Below are 20,493 nucleotides of genomic sequence, written 5' to 3' on the forward strand. Positions count from 1 at the left end.
CGCATCAGGTTAAACTGGAACAAGAGCTGAATCAGATCAGCAGAGTCTGTATAGCCACTGCTTGTGCAAATTGGAAAAGGTCATTGAATTTCCATTCACAGTTTGTTTTTCTTTTTTGTGGCAACTGTTACCTACCTAGGTGAATACCAATTCCCTACCTTACTTTTTTTCTCATCACCTAAGTAACATCCAAAACACCAGAATCATACGCATGAATGTTTCATGTACAGAATGAAAATGTTTGACATAGACAGCCTACACTCAATCAAACAGTATTAATAGCATGCACTTGACTCTTTCTATGAGGCATACACAGTAATAGTATGACTGTCATCCTGAGAAAAAAAATGTGTTGTATTTTTGCTCAACTTTTGAAATGACTTTTCCACAGACATTTAACCCAGAACTATTTCAGGAGTGGAGACAGACTAGTAGACTAGGCCTAGACCACCCTGAGTGTTTCAGAGGAAACGGCAGAGACTGAGACCCAGCTAGGCCCTCACGGTGGGAATAGCATGGGGAGTTCTTCAGAGGGTAGCCCTGTTTGTGTTATTTTCAGGATGAGCTGTTCTGGCAGCAAGTTTCCATTGTGGACAGTCTTCCTGTTTATGGACACTTGGAGTCCCTTGATGGCACTGCTCAGGGGACAGGAAACACATGGAGGGAGGGGGGGGGATGCAGGGAGGGAATGATTTGTTTGCATTCGGCCAGCTTAAGTTTAAGGCTGTTTTGTAGAGCTGATCTCAGTCTAGTGTAAACTTGTCATTTCTCAATGCATTGTGGAAGGAGGCAGTATTTATGTCACTCTTGCATTACTACCCTAAACCATCCTGTTGTGGAGGACTCTTGGAAGAGAGGCATATGCTGCATGATAGCCTACTATAATGCAATTAGATATCTTCATAAATTATTTGTATTGTTTGTAATTCACTTTATATTCTATTGATATTTTATGGAAAAAGGTTCGAATGGTAGGAATGTCATATAGCCTAATCAGGGGATACTTGACAACCCAAATTGTGAATCTGTTATTGTGAATAACGTGTGTTTTAACATCCTTATTTCTTAATCTTCCTTGCGATCCATGAGCGAGTGCAGAGCAAATCAAGGCTTCTGATTGGCTTACCGCAGGTCTCTCGCACTGCACACTTTTTTTTTGGTCGAAAGACAAGCTATCTACTGCGAACCAGAACCTTCTGTGCAAGGTCAAATCCGTTCACTTTCCATCTGCTCGCGGATGAATCAGGCTATTAAGTAGGTTTACGGATTTATTTTCATAGTTGTAACTCTTATACGGAACTTGCTACTTTGTAACAGAGGAAACGTGGAAGAAGGCGCAACTTTTTTTGTGCAAATCATTGACACTGTTTTACATTTGCAAAACAAAGAAAATGACTCAATTCAACAAGGGTCCAGTGTACGGTTTGACTGCAGAATTGAGAAGCAAGGTAAGCGTGCGTGAATATTAGGATTATACCATTTTACCTATCAAAGTGATTAAATGAGAGGTGTTTGGGAGAAAAAAAATATTATTTACATGAAATAGATCCCCGTGAAATTGCTTCGCATCAAGTCGGTGCATTTATTTCCTCTCGATACGAAACTTTTGTTCTAATTGTGGAAAGTGTGTGCTGGCAAATGGCCACGTTATTCAGTATGAATTATGCTCAATTTCTTAATCATTGTGCCCTTTGTCTTGTTGCCCAATTTGGCCCAAAAGGGATAGTCTATCAGGTTACAGGGTGCAGAACACTCCCCCACCCCCACACATAAAAAGCGAATTGCCTGTGATTTAATGTCTTTAACATACTTATGTAATTTTCTCAGCAAGAACACTGCGTTGGAGAAGAAAAAAAAATAGGCTGTATGTCAAGTATTGCCATTCTTGGTCCACTTTTCCCAGACCTTTCACAAGTGCAACTTTTTTGGGCCACAGTGATGCTGGATGAAAACATTTTATACATGGTGTACAATATTCCCTTATGATCTTTTTTGCTACAGGAAAGGATGAAAGCGTCATGAATGATTGGCAAGGCTAACAACTCATTGTTGCTCCAACATAGTGGGTGGAGCCCTATATGGGTTGTGTAAGGGTCCCTATACTGCTGAGTGAAGTCTGCAGTACTAGACAACATCCCCCTCAACAATGCTTTCTCCTTGTCTGACCTCACTGTAGTTTTATTGAATTTTATACACAGTGTAAAACTGCAGTGTCGCCTTCATTGTCAGACTCATGTGAAATCAATTTTCTACTAATGTTTTAAAGGGTCCCCTATATGTCTTTCTATCTACCGTTCAGCAATATTGCATGAAAATTAAATATGGATCTTTTTAGCTGTTGAATAGATGAATGATGGGCTGGGCCCCTTGCCAAATCCTCTGTGGGTTTTTTTTTTTTGTTGGCTTCTGCTCAATTGAGCACATTGCTCCTGGGGAGAATCCCAGATGGCCCAGAGGTCTATGATCCACACGTACAGTATGTCCCACACAATAACTAAAGAGGTGGATCCCCCCCCCTTCACTAGGGCCAGGAGTTTTTCCTGATCACCTAACTTGACCTGGTTATAGCTACGGTATATCTAGGGCCCAGAGTTTTCCCGGTCAAGCCACATAGTCTGAAAAAACTGCTATCATCATATTTACAAGTCTTTTTATGCCGATATCCACAGCTCCTCTCCAGTGGGTTTTTGTCCTTTCACTCCCTTTCTAAATGGAGTCCAAAGTGGGTCATTCCATCCATGCGAAGCAATGGTTCCATCCCGATCCCCGCCTCCTTCCAGTGTGAGCGGAGACATTTTCCATGTGGTCTGCCAGAAGATACGCTTTATTAGAAGTCTGACAGAGATATGCCAGCCCTTCAGTGGTCTGCTGCGACGGCTTGTGGAAAAGAAAAGCGAGATTGTGTTCCATAGGATGTGCCATGAATGTCTCTGAACTGTCAAGCGGAGTACAAAAACCTCGTAGCCAACTTATACCATTTTAATATTCCTTTCTAGTGAAGATCTGCATACGGCACTTTTAGGCAAATCCTTTGGGCCTCTTTGGACTAGTTTCCCAGACCCAGATTATGCTTACTCCTGGACTTAAGCATGCTCAATGGATATTCTCCATTGAAAGTGCTTTTTAGTCCTGGAATATGCTACATCTGAGTCCTGGAAGCTGTCCGTAATAGTAGCGTTAAAGCTGTAGTAGAGCCCTCCACATGGGTTCCTGGTCATGGTTCTTATGGTAACTCCTGGCAGGCTGGCACCCAGATGTGTTCCAGGAAGTAAACAGCTGATCACAATGGGAGGCTCCCACCATGTCAAGACCACAGTGGGAGCTTTGGTGTGTGTAACTGGCTGTCACCAGTTTGTCAACATCACCTTACACGGCCTTTGATTGTTAAAAAACCGCCACGCAACATCTTCACAAGTATGGCTGTATGCCAGACGGCAACATTGTAGGACATTGTGCTGGTGTAGCAGGCTTAGGTGATTGTGGCCGATTCCTTTTCAACTCAGTGGATTCAGGAAATGTAATTATTGACTTTCTTGAAATGGTATTGACCCCGTCCTATGTTTATTTTACTTACAGAGATGGGGAAATGCTTGTATGTGCTATTTATTAATACTTACAATGCACTCGGGAGTACAATGGAGTGCTACAGTGCAAAGGAAGTTGCTTTGTCCAGTAAATGCAAAAGTAATTAAAGTGAATTGGCCTACTTTGTAAAATACCCTCTCCCTGGTCTTCAGTCATACCTCAAGTTCTGGCTTCCTGCGTTGTGTTATCTGATACCGTCCAAAACGTTATGAATCTGATACAGGGCTGAAACTGTTGTGGTTATAGCTTTTTCTTTAGTAGTACAGATACTTGGAGGACTTTGTAAGCTGTAACATCTGTAAGACAGCTGTAAGGCTTGCCTATTTTTGCCATAACCCTTAACAGTAAGGACTAATGAAGTGGTGCTGTGATGGTCTAACCATCTGTGCTGGCTCGAGGACAGGACACTTAAACCTCCTGTCCGCTAGGAAGCGCTAGCAAGAGAAAATACCCATTTTTAACTATGAAAACCAGGCTGAAAGTGTTGGGACATGGACATGACACCTACTCATCTAATGTTACATATACCTCGTAACCTTCACCCCTACAGTGGAGACACAGAAGTGGGCTATACCAGTACAAACTTGTTCATGTCATGAATACCCCAACGTGAAACCATGCACATTCTTTCTCATCAACTTTCAACGCATACTGGTTAATCCCACTAAGAGGACACCACTTGCATCATTTGCAATAAGGATGAATTCAAGCCACCTTTCCCATAACTTTTCCCATGACTCTGGCAGACCTCTTCAGTAATCAGACAACGTTTACACACCGCCCTTGTATCGTATCTGCAGCTTACGTGTCCACAGCTACTTTTCGCTCCTGTGCACAAGAGATAAGGCTGTGGTGAACATCATGTGCACCTCATCCATAGGACTTAAAATAGCTCCCCTGACTACATTATTTAGGGTTAACCCATGTCCAGCCACACAGAACAAAGACATGTTTGTGGTGTTGGCTTGGCAGTTAGTTGTTTGAAAGAGGACTGAATAGATTACGCTCAAGTGTATCAGTCCAGAAATATTTGCATTTAACTCTCAGGAATACTCACCACTTGTTCTGTTTTGCATAATAGAATGTAAATGCAAAATATGTTCATATATTTCAGCAAACTGGGGCCAGTGTGTGCATGTGTGTGTAATTGAATTAGTTCTACCACCACAACACATGGCTGTTGGGAGGGAATGTGATGATTTTGTTGACACTCCTCTAAAGTGCTAACTTGGCCATCCTCCATCCGTTGAGGACGTCCCAGAGTGGCCTTTTAAACCCCACGCTGACATCTCAAGGAGAACAGGAAGGAGTCTTCCTGAGTGCTGTTAAGTAAACACTCACTATAATTACCCTTCAAACCCAGGAAGAACACAGGATGGAGCAGCAGCACTTTCTGTTTTTGACATATCGGGAGTTGTTTCCTTTTTGGTTTCCTTTTTGGTTATTTTTATATTATCAGGTCAGGAGGAGGTGTCCTAAGGATAACAGTGACATTTTGAGTCATGGCTCACAGGTGAGGATGGATAGAGCCAGATTTGAATTGGAAATGGGGAAAAATGTCCACACAATGTGGAAAATGGCCGCCTTCCAGCTTTACTTGTGTCTCTGTTAACACGTTCTTAATGTATGTCAGCAAACAGCACTATGACAATGGGCCTAGGGCACCATAAACAGATGGTGTAATTGTTTCTACCTCACCTCACACTCATCACAGAAAAAAATCGCTGCATCATTCCACTCCATTGAACATTTCCCAGAGGCACGTAAGGTTAATAATTTATTAACATACCACCAGCTGTCTCTTGTCAAGGCTCTATTCAATGCCATTTCCTCTACAATAAATGGATAACCAATATTTAAACAGGTTTGGGGTTTTGTAGGAGCATACATTTCAAGGTTTTGGAGGGTAAAGCCTGTTATTTTCGCACAAACGTAGGCTAACTTTCGCAGCACCGTAATGTCGTATCCTGAAGGAGCGGCCCATTTACAATACAACGCTCTCATTCTTTTTTCAGTCCAGATGTTCTCTCCATTCCCCACACTCATCAGAAAATACTTCCAGTTGCGTGGGCAGCAGTGGTAGTATAAGAAGAGGGGGTTTCTTTCTCTGCATGTCTAAGAAAGAGAAAGATGAATCAAGGTCTTTTTGGCTAGTCCTGTGTTTCTCCCCCTCTTTCTTCTATGAATGCCAAGCTAGTTCTGCTCTATCAAGAACACTGAAGCTATTGTTTGGCCATGAGGAGCGATTTCTAGACTCGAACGGGGACTGTTCACGCTCCCCTCTCAGCTCTCCATGGGACGTTTTTAAAGGGACTCGCTGTGTGGGACTTGTGTCTTCTGGGTCTCATGGCAACGGCTAGCCTAATGTAGCTTGTTTGGTGTGACACAAGGTTGCGAGCAAACTTTTTTTCCATGATCTACCTCTCACATTGACCTCTGACCCTCCCAGTGTGGGACAGGAGTCAAATGAATGCATTTCTGGGACATCACATCAACTTTCCCCCTCTATTTAATCCCATTAAAGACTCTTTGCCCTTTTTGAAGACTGCTGGTCATTGTAGGAAGGGCTGCCATCTTTCCTACACAGAGCCTTTTGAGCGATAATGAGAGTTGTTCTTTTTAATCTTGACAGATTTCTCATTTGACATGTGGGCAGGTGATGAACTGTTAGACACGATAAAAGTGGTGTTTTGTGTGAAGGGAGAGGTTGGTGGGGTTTGAGTCCTCTCTTGCTGAGGGAGGACTACTGATGACTGCTTTCAGCAGAGGTTAGTCTGTGTGTGGAGGATTAGGCCTATCACAGATGGCTCTGAAGCTTTGGAAAACCTCTTGTTTGCTTGTTTTCACCATAGGCAGAGAGAGCTGCAGGCATTGTGTGGGGATTGATAACCTTGTGGGTGTGTAACCCAAGCGCAGACTGGGGGTTTAATAAATTACAGATGTGGGATCTCTCTTGAATCTCTACCTCTGCACTTCCCTGATAAACACAGACAGACAAAACTTGAAGAGGCTCTGTTCTGACATTGTGGCATCTTCAGTCTGACAAGCAGCAGTGCTAGAATAAAACAGACTGATTCAAATCAAATTTAATTTGTCACAGGCACCGAATACAACCGGTGTAAACCTTACTGTGAAATGCTTACTTAACCAACAGTGCAGAGTTTTTATTTTTATTTTATTTTATTTTTTAAAATATTTTTTTAATATATATTTTTTTGTCTGAAAAATGTGCAAATAAACGAAAGGAGAAAAAAAACAAGGCTATATACAAGGGTATCGAGTCAATGTGCCGGGGTACGGGTTAGTCAAGGTAATTGAGGTAATATGTACACTACCGTTCAAAAGTTTGGGGTCACTTGGAAATGTCCTTGTTTTTGAAAGAAAAGCTAAAAAGTGTCCATTAAAATAACATCGGATTGATCAGAAATACAGTGTAGACATTGTTAATGTTGTAAATGACTATTGTAGCTTTTTTTTTTTTTTTTATGGAGTATCCACATCAGCGTACACAAGGCCCATTATCAGCAACCATCACTTTTGTGTTCCAATGGCACGTTGTGTTAGCTCATCCAAGTTTATCATTTTAAAAGGCTAATTTATCATTAGAAAGCCCTTTTGCAATTATGTTAGTACAGCTGAAAAATGTTGTGCTAATTAAAGAAGCAATAAAACTGGCCTTCTTTAGACTAGTTGAGTATCTGGAGCATCAGCATTTGTGGGTTCAGGCAAAAAAAAAAAAAAAACTTTCTTCTGAAACTCGCCAGTCTATTCTTGTTCTGAGAAATGAAGGCTATTCCATGCGAGAAATTGCCAAGGAACTGAAGATCTGGAACGCTGTGTACTACTCCCTTCACAGAACAGCGCAAACTGGCTCTAACCAGAATAGAAAGACGAGTGGGAGGCCACAGTGCACAACTGAGCAAGAGGACAAGTACATTAGTGTCTAGTTTAAGAAACAGACGCCTCACAAGTCCTCAACTGGCAGCTTCATTAAATAGTACCCGCAAAACACCAGTCTCAGCGTAAACGGTGAAGAGACGACTCCGGGATGCTGGCCTAGGCAGAGTTCCTCTGTCCAATGTCTGTGTTTTTTTTGCCCATCTTAAACTTTTCTTTTTATTGGCCAGTCTGAGATATGGCTTTTTCTTTGGAATCTGCCTAGAAGGGCAGCATCCCAGAGTCGCCTCTTCACTGTTGAAGATATTGCATAGCAATAGCCCATAGCTCACAATCTCTGTTTATGAAATCTTCAGTGAATAAGAATCTTGTGGGTCAGATTTTCTCCTTGATATCCAGATACAATGACTATACCGTACAGTCTGAAACTCTGGTTTCCCCATATGAGGCAGTCAGATCTGTCCTTGCTTGCCAGACTGATCTTTTAGAGCAGTGTTTTCCACAAGTACATAGACTAGCCAGCCAAATTGAAAAAGTAGCCAGCCAGGCACCCCCAGGGTTCAACATTTTTGTCCGAAAGAGCTCTATTTTGGCGGCCTCTGGTACATCCTAATACCTTGATTCCATCTGAAATGATTGAATACTTTAGAGTTTACCTCACAGATTGGAAAAATGGTTGTGGTTTTGTGTAAAAAGGCATGACTTTACAATTTTTAATTACTAAGAAAATATGAATTCAGTTTATTGTTGTTTTGGATATTGTCTAGGTGCAGCGCAGCGGTGTCAGGCACTGCATCTCAGTGCTACAGGTGTCACTACAGACCCTGGTTCGATTCCAGGCTGTCTCACAACCGGCCGTGATTGGGAGTACCATAGGGCAGCGCACAATTGGCCCAGCGTCATCCGGGTTAGGGTTTGGCCGGTGTTGGTTGTCATTGTAAATAATAATTTGTTCTTAACTGGCTTTCCTAGTTAAATAAAGGTTAATATATATAAATAAATAATATATGATCAGGACTGTTTTCTAAGTAAGATAACATTATACCTTTTTTTAAACATTAACCTGTCTTCTCTTTAAATTAGTCTTATTTACTGCAAAATATGAATTGCCACAGCGATGTTTGTTATTTAAATTATGTATTACTTTTCCCATTTCCCCCCCCCTTAGTTTTTCATAGAACATCCAATTGTGTTGTTTTTCTAAGTCCACAACAATGCTTAAACCACATCAGTGGACTACTTTTGAGGTCTGGGAAAATCTAAGAAATGTAAAAGTTTGTGTGTAGTTACCCTTTAATTCAATTGCACACCTAGCAAGAGGCTGTTTAGCGGTGTTTTTGTAGCACACGTGATGGTGGAGTTTGAAACAAATACCCACTTGATGAAAATAATCATGATATCATTCTGCCAGGTAAGTGTAGGCTACTTTGTAGTTAACATTTTAATTGAGATGGTTTTTGGGCAAGCCTTTCCATCTACCAGAAGCCAGTTTTCATTACCATCACAAAAGTTGCAGGAAATATAAATCACTGATGCATTCTGTTCATGTCTTATGATAAACTTGGGCAAATATAATACATTTTCTATACATTTAGTTGATTCCCTACTAAGGTCAATATATATAGCAATAAAATGGTCCATCTTTAGGCTAGTTGAGTATCTGGAGCATCAGCATTTTGTGGGTTCGATTACAGGCTCAAAATGGCCAGAAACAAATACCTTTCTTCTGAAACTCGTCAGTCTATTCTTGTTCTGAGAAATGAAGGCTATTCCATGCGAGAAATTGCCAAGAAACTGGAGATCTTGTACAACGCTGTGTACTACTCCCTTCACAGAACAGCGCAAACTGGCTCTAACCAGAATAGAAAGAGGAGTGGGAGGCCCTGGTGCACAACTGAGCAAGAGGACAAGTACATTAGTGTCTAGTTTGAGAAACAGACGTCTTACAAGTCCTCAACTGGCAGCTTCATTAAATAGTACCCGCAAAACACCAGTCTCCACGTCAACAGTGAAGAGGTGACCCCGGGATGCTGGCCTTCTAGGCAGAGTTGCAAAGAAAAAGCCAATAAAAAGAAAATATTAAGATGGGCAAAAGAACAGACACTGGACAGAAGAAGATTGGAAAAAAAGTGTTATGGACAGACTAATTTAAGTTTGGGGTGTTGGGATCACAAAGAAGAACATTCTTGAGAAGCAGAAAAATTAAAGATGCTGGAGGAGTGCTTGACGTCATCTGTCAAGCATGGTGGAGGCAATATGATGGTCTGGGGGTGCTTTGGTGGCGGTAAAGAAGGACATTTGTACAGGGTAAAAGGGATCTTGAAGAAGGAAGTCTATCACTCCATTTTGCAACGTCATGCCATACCCTGTGGACGGCGCTTAATTAGAGCCGATTTCCTCCTACAACAGGACAATGACCCAAAGCACAGCTCCAAACTATGCAAGAACTATTTAGGGAAGAAGCAGTCAGCTGGTATTCTGTCTGTGCTGGCCACTCCATTTATAGTCACCGGATCTCAACCCTATTGAGCTGTTGTGGGTGCAGCTTGAACGTATTGTATGTAAGAAGTGCCTATCAAGCCAATCCAATTTGTGGGAAGTGCTTCAGGAAGCATGGGGTGAAATCTCTTCAGATAACCTCAACAAATTGACAACTAGAATGCCAAAGGTCTGCAAGGCTGTAATTGCTGCAAATGGAGGATTCTTTAACGAAAGCAAATTATTTCAATTAATCATTATTTAAACTCAGCAAAAAAAGAAACGTCCCTTTTTCAGGATGCTGTCTTTTTCAAAGATAATTTGGAAAAATCCAAATAACTTCAATGATCTTCATTGTAAAGGGTTTAAACACTGTTTCCCATGCTTGTTCAATGAACACTTAGGACACTAAAGAGGCCTTTCAACTGACTGAGAAACACCAAAAGAAAGATGCCCAGGGTCCCTGCTCATCTGCGTGAACATGCCTTAGGCATGCTGCAAGGAGGCATGAGGACTGCAGATGTGGCCAGGGCAATAAATTGCAATGTCCGTACTGTGAGACGCCTAAGACAGCGCTACAAGGAGACAGGACGGACAGCTGATTGTCCTCGCAGTGGCAGACCACATGTAACAACACCTGCACAGGATCGGTACATCCGAACATCACACCTGCGGGACAGGTACAGGATGACAACAAGAACTGCTCGAGTTACACCAGGAACGCACTATCCCTCCATCAGTGCTCAGACTGTCCACAATAGGCTGAGGGAGGCTGGACTGAGGGCATGTAGGCCTTTTTGTAAGGCAGGTCCTCACCAGACATCACCGGCAACAACGTCGCCTATGGGCACAAACCCACCGTTGCTGGACAGGACTGGCAAAAAGTGCTCTTCACTGACGAGTCGCTGTTTTGTCTCACCAGGGGTGATTGTCAGATTCGCGTTTATCGTCGAACGATTGAGCATTACACCAAGGTTTTTACTCTGGAGCAGGATCGATTTGGAGGTGGAGGGCTGTCATGGTCTGGGGCGGTGTGTCACAGCATCATCGGACTGAGCTTGTTGTCATTGCAGGCAATCTCAACGCTGTGTGTTAAAGGAAGACATCCTCCACACTTCCTGCAGGCTCATCCTGACATGACCCTCCAGCATGACAATCCCGCCAGCCATACTGCTCGTTCTGTGCGTGATTTCCTGCAGGACAAGAATGTCAGTGTTCTGCCATGGCCTGCGAAGAGCCCAGATCTCAATCCTATTGGGCACGTCAAGGACCTGTTGGATCGGGGGGTGAGGACTAGGGCCATTTCCCCCCCAGAAATGTCCGGGAACTTGCAGGTGCCTTGGTGGAAGAGTGGGGTAACGTCTCACAGAAAGAACTGGCAAATCTGGTGCAGTACATGAGGAGGAGAAGCACTGCAGATACTGTTACTTTTGATTTTGCCCCCCCCCCCCCCTTTGTTCAGGGACACATTATTCAATTTCTGTTAGTCACATGTCTGTGGAACTTGTTCAGTTTATTTCTCAGTTGTTGAATCTTATGTTCATACAAATATTTACACATGTTAAGTTTGCTGAAAATAAACGCAGAGTTTATAACCTTGTCAACGTCTTGACTATATTTCCTATTCATTTTGCAACTCAGTTCATGTATGTTTTCATGGAAAACAAGAACATTTCTAAGTGACCCCAAACTTTTTGAACGGTAGTGTATATAAAACTGATAATTTCTTCAGAAGTAGCGGAGAGCCCACTCTGGAAATGTTATGTTTGAAGAGTATATTGTTCCAAACAAAATGGCAAAATCAAAAAGGTACTTTTTGAGATGTAAATGTGAAGACTTTGTATTTCAGAATATAGATGTACTTCATATTTAAGAGCACACTATAGGTGCACATGTCGTATAGGTTTAAAAGGGCCTAAAATGGCCGCTTTCGTCATGATTTCCTCAAATGGTTTGTGATACAAATGTATAAAGCATGTTAAACATCCTTCCTCCCAGTGAAGTTTTTATGTGAGAATTGCCAGAACAATCTGAGATAAATAAATAAAATGTTTTGGCCATGCTGTCACGTAGTTTCCCCTTAGTCATGTAATTAGCCCTGGAGCCGTCTCCAAGGAGGAGTGCTGATCCAGGATCAGTTTTGTCATTTAGATCATGATGAATAATATTATGGCCAGGGGGGACCATATGCATTAAACGTCTCAGAGTAGGAGTTCTGATCTAGGTTCAGTTTAGCCTTTTAGATAATAATGAATACATGGGGTCCTGATCCTAGATCAGCACTTCAACTCTGAGATGGTTGATACATGTACATGCAGCCCCTGAGTGCTTTCTGCTGAGTTATTAGCGAAAGCAGCAAGAAATGTATATCACAGTTGGAAGCCCTGGGCTTCAAACAAGCAGCCAATGAAAGCTATTTAAGATGAATGACCGCAATATCTCTCCATCTGCTACGCCAGATAAAGTTGTCGCTGTGATATTTTCACTTTCTGTGTGTGTGTGTGTGTGTCTCTTTGTTTGTCTCTCTCCTTCCCCTTCTATCTCTCCTTCAATCAAGCTATTGGGTAAAGAAACAGTGTCAGTCTGGTCTTAGGGACCTGTGGAGCAATCCCCCTGAAGCCAGGGTTCAGGCGCGGGGCAGCGATCCATGTAATTTCCTGTGTCTTACCTCTCCTAGCAGCGGGCCTCGGGAAAACACACAGCCGAGACGTGGGTGAGGAGAGAGTGTTTTTCCCGAAAAGCTGACCTTGCGGCACCACCTTTTTTTAGGACAATTGTGTGACGGCTTCACTTGAAAAGCTTTTTGGCCTTCTGCTGTGAGGACTGGAAGTGCCACCTCCAGTGGCTTCACGAAATACGTGAATGGATACCAGATTTTTCTCAATGTTTTATTGTGTATCGCTTCCTCAGATGTTCTGTATTTACAGTAGATTGTGCTAAAAGCCCTCTGAATTATTGTGCAAGCCTACCCTTTAACAGACTATCTTTCCCAGGGAGTGGAGCGGCTGGGCCCAATGACCATGAGTTCTAACTATTGAGTGGGCGTGCTGCTCTCTGCTTACTAAGCAATCTGTCGCGGCATTGCACTGAACATAAACACGGTTTGAATCTCATAACAGCAAACTGCCTCTGCCTGGCTATTATAACTTTCCCTCTGTCTCTCACTCCTTGTGGCCAACACATACATAAATATACAAAGAGGTTACTGAGTTTGCGATGCGAAGTAGTCTGGGTTTAGGCTTGCATTGTGGTTATAATTGTTTCACATTACAAGATACCTTAAGTGTGTGGCTCGGTTGGTTAGTGTTAGGATTGTGTTTGCTTGCAGGATCGGATGTTTATGGTAATTGCTCAACCTTGCCCTTTTCTAAGCTAAGTGGTATCGATGTTTAATAGCCTACCTATTTAAACAAGTCAGATCCCGACAAGTGTCTAGGGGGTCAGGGTTTGATTTTGAACAACTGTTGAATGAAGAGTGGGTGGAGTGAACAGTATTTTGTCTTCTCAGATCGCAGGTAAGTACGACCTGCAGAAGGAGGAGGAGCTTCGGTTCTGGATCGAGGAGGTGACGGGCATGCCCATTGGAGAGAACTTCCAGAAGGGCCTCAAGGACGGAGTCATCCTCTGCGAGTACGTTTTCTGTCTATACAAAAAAAAGTGTTTAGATTTACCCACTCACCAACAGGGTTTGTATGCTGCCGTTTTAGGTATTTTACACATTGGTATTTGTGCATATGGTACCATTCTTCCAATCAGTAGTCTTCGTTTGTATTATCCCCCCCAACATGTGAAGGATGTTTTTCCCTGTTCAGGTTACTGAACCATTTAGACTTCACCGGTCTTTAGCTCAGTCAGCTATGAGGATGTAGGGGAATACTTAGTCACGTTCCTCGATAGATGATCACTCAAGTAGACTTAATACAGGATGTTATACTGTTGCCATAACAGTGATCAGGTTTTGAAAAGGCCTAAAGAGGATTAGCTGTGGTCTTAATCGCTCCATCATTCTTTTCACTACCACCAGGAATTGTGTATTGTTATTTTCCGTTGCTCTAGTTGACAATTTTGTTTATGGTCATATCAAGTTGTTTTCTTCTGCTTCAGGCTGATTAACAAACTGCAGCCTGGTTCTGTTAAGAAAATCAACCACTCCAAACTCAACTGGCACAAGGTACGTGAGACAAAATACAATTTCAGATGTTGATGTATAATGTAAAGCTGCTACAGTATGTCAGAGAAATATGCTTTTAATTATACGAGACTAAATAACTAGAATGAACCGGAGTCTGATTTTCCTTTGTTCTATTCTAGCTGGAAAATCTGGGGAATTTCATCCGAGCCATTCTGAAGTTTGGCCTTTGTCCCAATGACATCTTTGAAGCCAATGACCTGTTTGAGAATGGGAACATGACCCAGGTCCAGAGCACACTGCTGTCCCTGGCTGGTATGGTAGGTTCTCAGTTAGACCGGGGTGAGTGTAGAAGCCTGAGTTGTTCCTGACGTCGTTATTACCCAGTACCAAACACACAGAAAGAGTGTGTCATAGGAGTGGATTACGATTGATCAAGAGACGGAAAAAGAGGAAAACATTGTTTTTATTGGTGCTGAAACTCTGGATCGGACAAACACTAGGGTTTTTACATTTTTTTATTGAAATGCTCAAATGGCTACCCGGACTATTTGCCATGACCCCTTTTTTACGCTGCTGCTACTCACTGTTTATTATCTATGCAAGGTCACTTTACCCCGACCTACATGTACATATTGCTTGACTAACCTGTACCTCTGCACATTGACTCGGTACCCCTTGTATATACTGTAGCCTCATTGTTTTTATTTAGTGTTACTTTTTTAACTTTATTATTTTACATTTTTTTTGCATATATTTTCTTACTTAAAAAAAAATTATAATAATAATTATTAGTCACGTGCCGAATACAACAGGTAAGAGATCTCTTAACTAATTATGAATAGATCCACCATTGAGCACAAAACAACACTTGTTACAGAATATTTTACATAGAAATAACATCTGTCAGACAAACCATGCCTGACAACATGATCCAATAAGACAGAAAAATAGAAGAACATTTAAAGGCTGTGGACATTGTGTAAGCATTTCACCTTAGTGAAATGCTTACTTACGAACCCCTAACCAACAATGCAGTTTAAAAAAAATACGAGCAAGAATAAGAAATAAAGGTAACAAGGTATTAAAGTGCAGCAGTAAAATAACAATAACGAGACTATACACCGGCGGGGTACTGGTACAGAGTCAATGTGTGGGGGCACCGGTTAGTTGAGGTAATATGTACATGTAGGTAGAGTTATTAAAGTGACAATGCATGGATGATAACAACAGAGAGTAGCAGCGGTGTAAAAGGGGGGGGGGGGTGCAAATAGTCTGGGAAGCCATTTGATTAGATGTTCTGGAGTCTTATGGCTTGGGGGTAGAAGCTGTTTAGAAGCCTCTTGGACCTAGATTTGGTGCTCCGGTACCGCTTGCCGTGCAGAACCTTTTGAGGATCTGAGGACCCATGCCAAATCTTTTCAGTCTCTTGAGGAGGAATAGGTTTTGAATGTGCCCTCTTCATGACTGTCTTGGTATGTTTGGACCATGAGAGTTTGTTGGTGATGTGGACACCAAGGAACTTGAAGCTCTCAACCTGCTCCACTGCAGCCACGTCGATGATAATGGGGGTGTGCTCGGTCCTCTTTTTCCTGTAGTCCACAATCATCTCCTTTGTCTTGATCACGTTAAGGGAGAGGTTGTTGTCTGTCCTGGCACCACATGGCCAGGTCTCTGACCTCCTCCTTATAGGCTGTCTCATCGTTGTCGGTGATCAGGCCTACCACTGTTGTGTCATCGGCAAACTTAATGATGGTGTTGGAGTCGTGCCTGGCCGTGCAGTCATGAGTGAACAGGGAGTACAGGAGGGGACTGACCACACACCCCTGAGGGGCCCCTGTATTGAGGATCAGTGTGGCGGATGTGTTGTTACCTACCCTTACCACCTGGGGGCAGCCCGTCAGGAAGTCCAGGATCCATATCAGAGGGAGATGTTTAGTCCCAGGGTCCTTAGCTTATTGATGAGCTTTGAGGGCACTATGGTGTTGAACGCTGAGCTGTAGTCAATAAATAGCATTCTCACATAGGTGTTCCTTTTGTCCAGGTGGGAAAGGGCAGTGTGGAGTGCAATAGAGATTGCATTATCTGTGGATCTGTTAGGGCGATATGTTGGTTACGAATTGGTTGGGCTTGTAAGTAAGCATTTCATGGTAAGGTCTACACCTGTTGTATTCAGCGCATGTGACATATAATGTTATTTGGTTGAGATACCCATGCAGCACTATGTAGGCTCACAGTACAGTTGGAAATAGTGAGTAGAAACATGGTCATGTAAAACTGAAAGCGACACTGACTTTTGTTCCTTTGTCTCATACCATGCAACAGGCGAAAACCAAAGGCTCAAACTCCAACTGTGACATCGGTGTGAAGTTCGCAGACAAGAGGACGCGCCATTTCGACGAGGACAAAATGAAGGCTGGACAATGTGTCATTGGACTGCAGGTGAGTCGTGCACACACAATAGCAATGACAACAGAGATAATGCTTTAAATGGATCTCATCTGTTTTTTCACTAAATAATGATATTATAGCAGTAGAGATGTTTGTATTTTTCCACTTTTTAATTTTTTTTTATCCTAATAATGGATCCCAGTCATACTCGGAAATGAATTTGTGGTCAATAAAAATGGCCAGATATAGAAGAGATTTGATTAGAGGACATTATGACCTATGGATGGAGCCTTGTCTAAAAGCTGTTTGTGTTTCTGTCCTGGGTAGATGGGGACAAATAAATGTGCCAGCCAATCTGGTATGACAGCGTATGGGACCAGGAGACACTTATATGACCCAAAGTCACAGACAGACAAGCCCTACGACCAGACTACCATCAGCCTGCAGATGGGAACCAACAAGGGCGCCAGCCAGGTAAGAATGTAGTCTTTGATGTGTATGCTGTGTTTCTTATGCTTCAATGGTTTCTGCTGCAAAGGATTCCTAGCCACTGTAATCCCTGGAAGCAATTAGCAGTAATCTTGTAACAGGGTGAGACCTCTACCAACTAAAGGTTACTGTGGTCAGGTGTACGCGCTCACACACGCTCTTTTTCTTTCTCCTTCTCTCACACACACACACACACACACACTGTCGGTCACATACACACACACATACTACCAACCGCTCCACCGCCAACCTGACCTCCTCTCCCCCAGGCTGGAATGTCGGCCCCAGGTACCCGCCGCGACATCTACGACCAGAAGTCGGCGGGACAGCCCGCAGACAGCTCCACCATCTCCCTGCAGATGGGCACCAACAAGGTGGCGTCCCAGAAGGGCATGAGCAGCTACGGCCTGGGCAGGCAGATCTACGACCCCAAGTACTGCGCCTCCCCCACAGAGCCCACCTCGCCCGTCACCCTCGGCAACCACGCCGGTAGCCACGGCAACGGGAGCCTGGGAACAGGCACCAATGGATCGGAGATTAGTGACAGCGACTACCAGGTGGAGTACCAGTATCAGCATGACGACGAGGAAGAGTACAGGGGTGGGTACCAACAGCAGTACAGTGGGCACTATGACGAGGACCAGGGCATCAACTATTAGACTGACTGTGTCTTGTGTGTAATTGCTCTATATGGGTAATAGGCTGTCATTTTCACCTCTGTGGGCCCCATTTTGGCATCGCAAAAAAGTAGCGCTTGTTTGGACGACTGCATTGCTTTTTTGCGTAATCAAAATGTCACCCTGTGTAGCAGTAGTTCCAAGTGTAACAGTGTGTCTGGGGATATGTAACGTTTATAGTGGCCTTCTACCGGAATCCGGAGTGGAGTTGCATGTCCAAGTACCTTGACGGATCATAAGAACCGTAGGCCTATATATAGTTTGATACAATTTTTGTGGTACCACTTATGATGAAGTTGTTTAAACTGATGCAAATATGTGTTACTCTGGTATAAAGCCACTGTAATGTAATGTAAAGTAAGTGTGAGGGAGCGATTTTGTTAACAGAGCAAGACTTTTACCATCCTTGCTAGGTTTTTTTAAACCCCCCCCCCCAAAAAAGGGAAATGTTGGCTTTTCAATCTAGCATTCCTTTTAAACTCGTTAGAATGTCAATATTTTCCGACCAATCGTAATAATGTATAGAATGTGGCAATTTCTTTCTATGTTTTATGGGTTTTGTAGTTCTCACGGTTCAGGAACTCAACTAGGGAGTTCTGTGAGAAACATTCCATCACTGGCATTCACTACACATCATGTTTACCTGCTTCCTCCTTTCCTCTTTGTTTTCAATATACTATATCGTCTGTTCTCTTTCACCTCCTTCAAATCTGAACCACAAGTCTACTGCTCTGTGGCAAGTTTTGGTAAGAGACTTATGTTCTATCCATTCAGAATATACAGCAATCATATTTTAGCGAAGGTTGGCAGGAGAAAAAGATGGATGGTTGTAGTTAAGATGCTTATGGCCGTCATGTCCCAGTTTGACTTGAAAGCACTGCAATGTTTTTGTAGTTTCGCTGCCTATCTTGAGACTCTCTCACAAGATCATCTCAAATGTTAGTTTCTGTCACATGACCAAACTTCTTAGGGATTTTTAAATGTTCTTCAAATGTCATTGATTCCTTGTGCCATAATGCCCCCGTCTGTATGTAGACCCCATCCACTGTTGTATTTATTGCCATTTGTCCCAATATAGACATTTCTGCTATTGTTTTGGTTATTCTGTATCAATAAACTTTGTTTCATGAAGTCTTCCATACAGGATGTCTCTAGTTATATCTAAGCTGAGACCACCGAGAACCCACTGCTGGGTGTTCTCTTACCTCATAATTACTAATAATCTCCGAAGGTCAAGTCATACTGACACTAGCCTGGGTCCCTTATCTGTTTGTGCTGTTTTGGCAGGACAATGACATAGGAGATGGCAATGCCATACTAACTGATTTTTGGGACTCAGGCTAGTGTCAGAATGACTTGACCTTCGGAGATGATTTTGTATATCTGAGATTGCCAACCTTAAACCCAGGGACATCAGACAGTGACTTAACCACTAGTGTAATAGACAATTCCTGGCTGTGCTCTTATGTGTGTTGTGAAAAGCCACTGTGGCAGAATGACTGGCATGGACTCCAACTGACCGGAGAGCAACAGAACAGACTTCCTAGCAACCAACAGGCATCATAGAACAGCACTGTGGCACACAGTCAAACATCCAACCTCAAACCCCCTGCCCCCAGTTTTCTCTCTCTCTCTCTCTCCTCCCTTCTCTTTATTCACCTCAACCCACCCCCTTATTTTTCTCTCCCTCACTTTCTCCCTCCCCCTCTACCCCCTTTTTCTCTCTTCCCGTCAACAACCTCTTAAGTGAGTCTATGGCCAGGGGGAATAATCCCCTCTTTGTATGCTTGTGGAATTCACCCTCCATAATACAAGACTCAATTAGGGAGAGTACATGGGAGAGGGACAACTGTTACCTTGGCAACTCCTCCTTTCAGAGCGAGCTGAGTGTCCAACCTTGTGGCACAACACTCAGACTTTTGGCACGTCGGCCTAATAGACGTCATGTGTAATCCCACTGGCACGGTCCAGCGTCTAGTTTTGATTTACATGTGGTTGAGTTTTCATCCTACGTGAAATCAACGATATATCACCATGCCATTGGATTTCGGTTAAAAGTTGGGTGAGAAAAATTACGAAATTCCCTTAGCTTGATGACCTCCTTTCAAATCCAATTAGTTTTCCACTTTCATTCAACGTCATCACATTGAATTTTTTGGCTTGAAATGATGTGGAAACAATGTTGATTCAACCCATTTTTGCCCAGTGGGGTGGTTCTTATTCCCATAAGGAGTCTTTGGGTCCACCGTTGAACTTCTCAAACTCTGAATTCCCCTCAGTTCCCATTGCAAGACTTACAGAATAAGCTTGTCTTATTGACCAATTTACTAACTGAATAATGTAGGTTTCGTATTCTTTAGAGCAGGGGTGGGCAACTCCAGTCCTCGAGGGCCTGATTGGTGTCACATTTGCCCCAGCTAACACACCTGACTCCAATAATCATCTAATCATGATCTTCAGTTTAGAATGCAATTTGATTAATCAGCTGTGTTTGCTAGGGATGGAGAGAAAGTGTGACACCAATCAGGCCCTCGAACTGGAGTTGCCCACCCTTGCTTTAGAGCGTTGTGCCTTCACCTTGTCAGTGGTAGCCTAATCACATGGTTACAAGTGGTTTAAAAAGAGATAAGTGTAAGGGAGACAAGATTTAAAGAAGAGTAATACATTGGATAGTATGGGAATGGGTTTTGGTAATAGATGAGTTTTGTGCGTGCTAAGATCCTACAGGTGAAGTCTAACAACGATGCTATCGTTAGAATCCCTGTTCTTATAAAACCATCTACATGAAAGTGTTAAAACACATTTGTAAACATGTTTGGTATGAAAAACACAAAGCTTCATAGCGTC

At 42.8% G+C, this 20,493-nt stretch overlaps 1 protein-coding gene across 1 annotated transcript; it reads left to right on the forward strand.

Moving 5' to 3' along the window:
• Positions 1–1,220: 1,220 nt before the first annotated feature.
• Positions 1,221–18,777, forward strand: cnn3 (Calponin-3). The gene is given in 8 exon segments (NM_001139865.1): positions 1,221–1,254; positions 1,389–1,448; positions 13,469–13,590; positions 14,065–14,131; positions 14,272–14,409; positions 16,415–16,531; positions 16,808–16,954; positions 17,239–18,777. Coding segments are annotated over 7 exon segments (1,038 nt in total). The 5' UTR covers positions 1,221–1,254; positions 1,389–1,391; the 3' UTR covers positions 17,629–18,777.
• Positions 18,778–20,493: the final 1,716 nt, after the last annotated feature.

This window comes from Salmo salar, chromosome ssa14, assembly GCF_905237065.1.
Source record: "Salmo salar chromosome ssa14, Ssal_v3.1, whole genome shotgun sequence".
Taxonomy (NCBI): domain Eukaryota; kingdom Metazoa; phylum Chordata; class Actinopteri; order Salmoniformes; family Salmonidae; genus Salmo; species Salmo salar.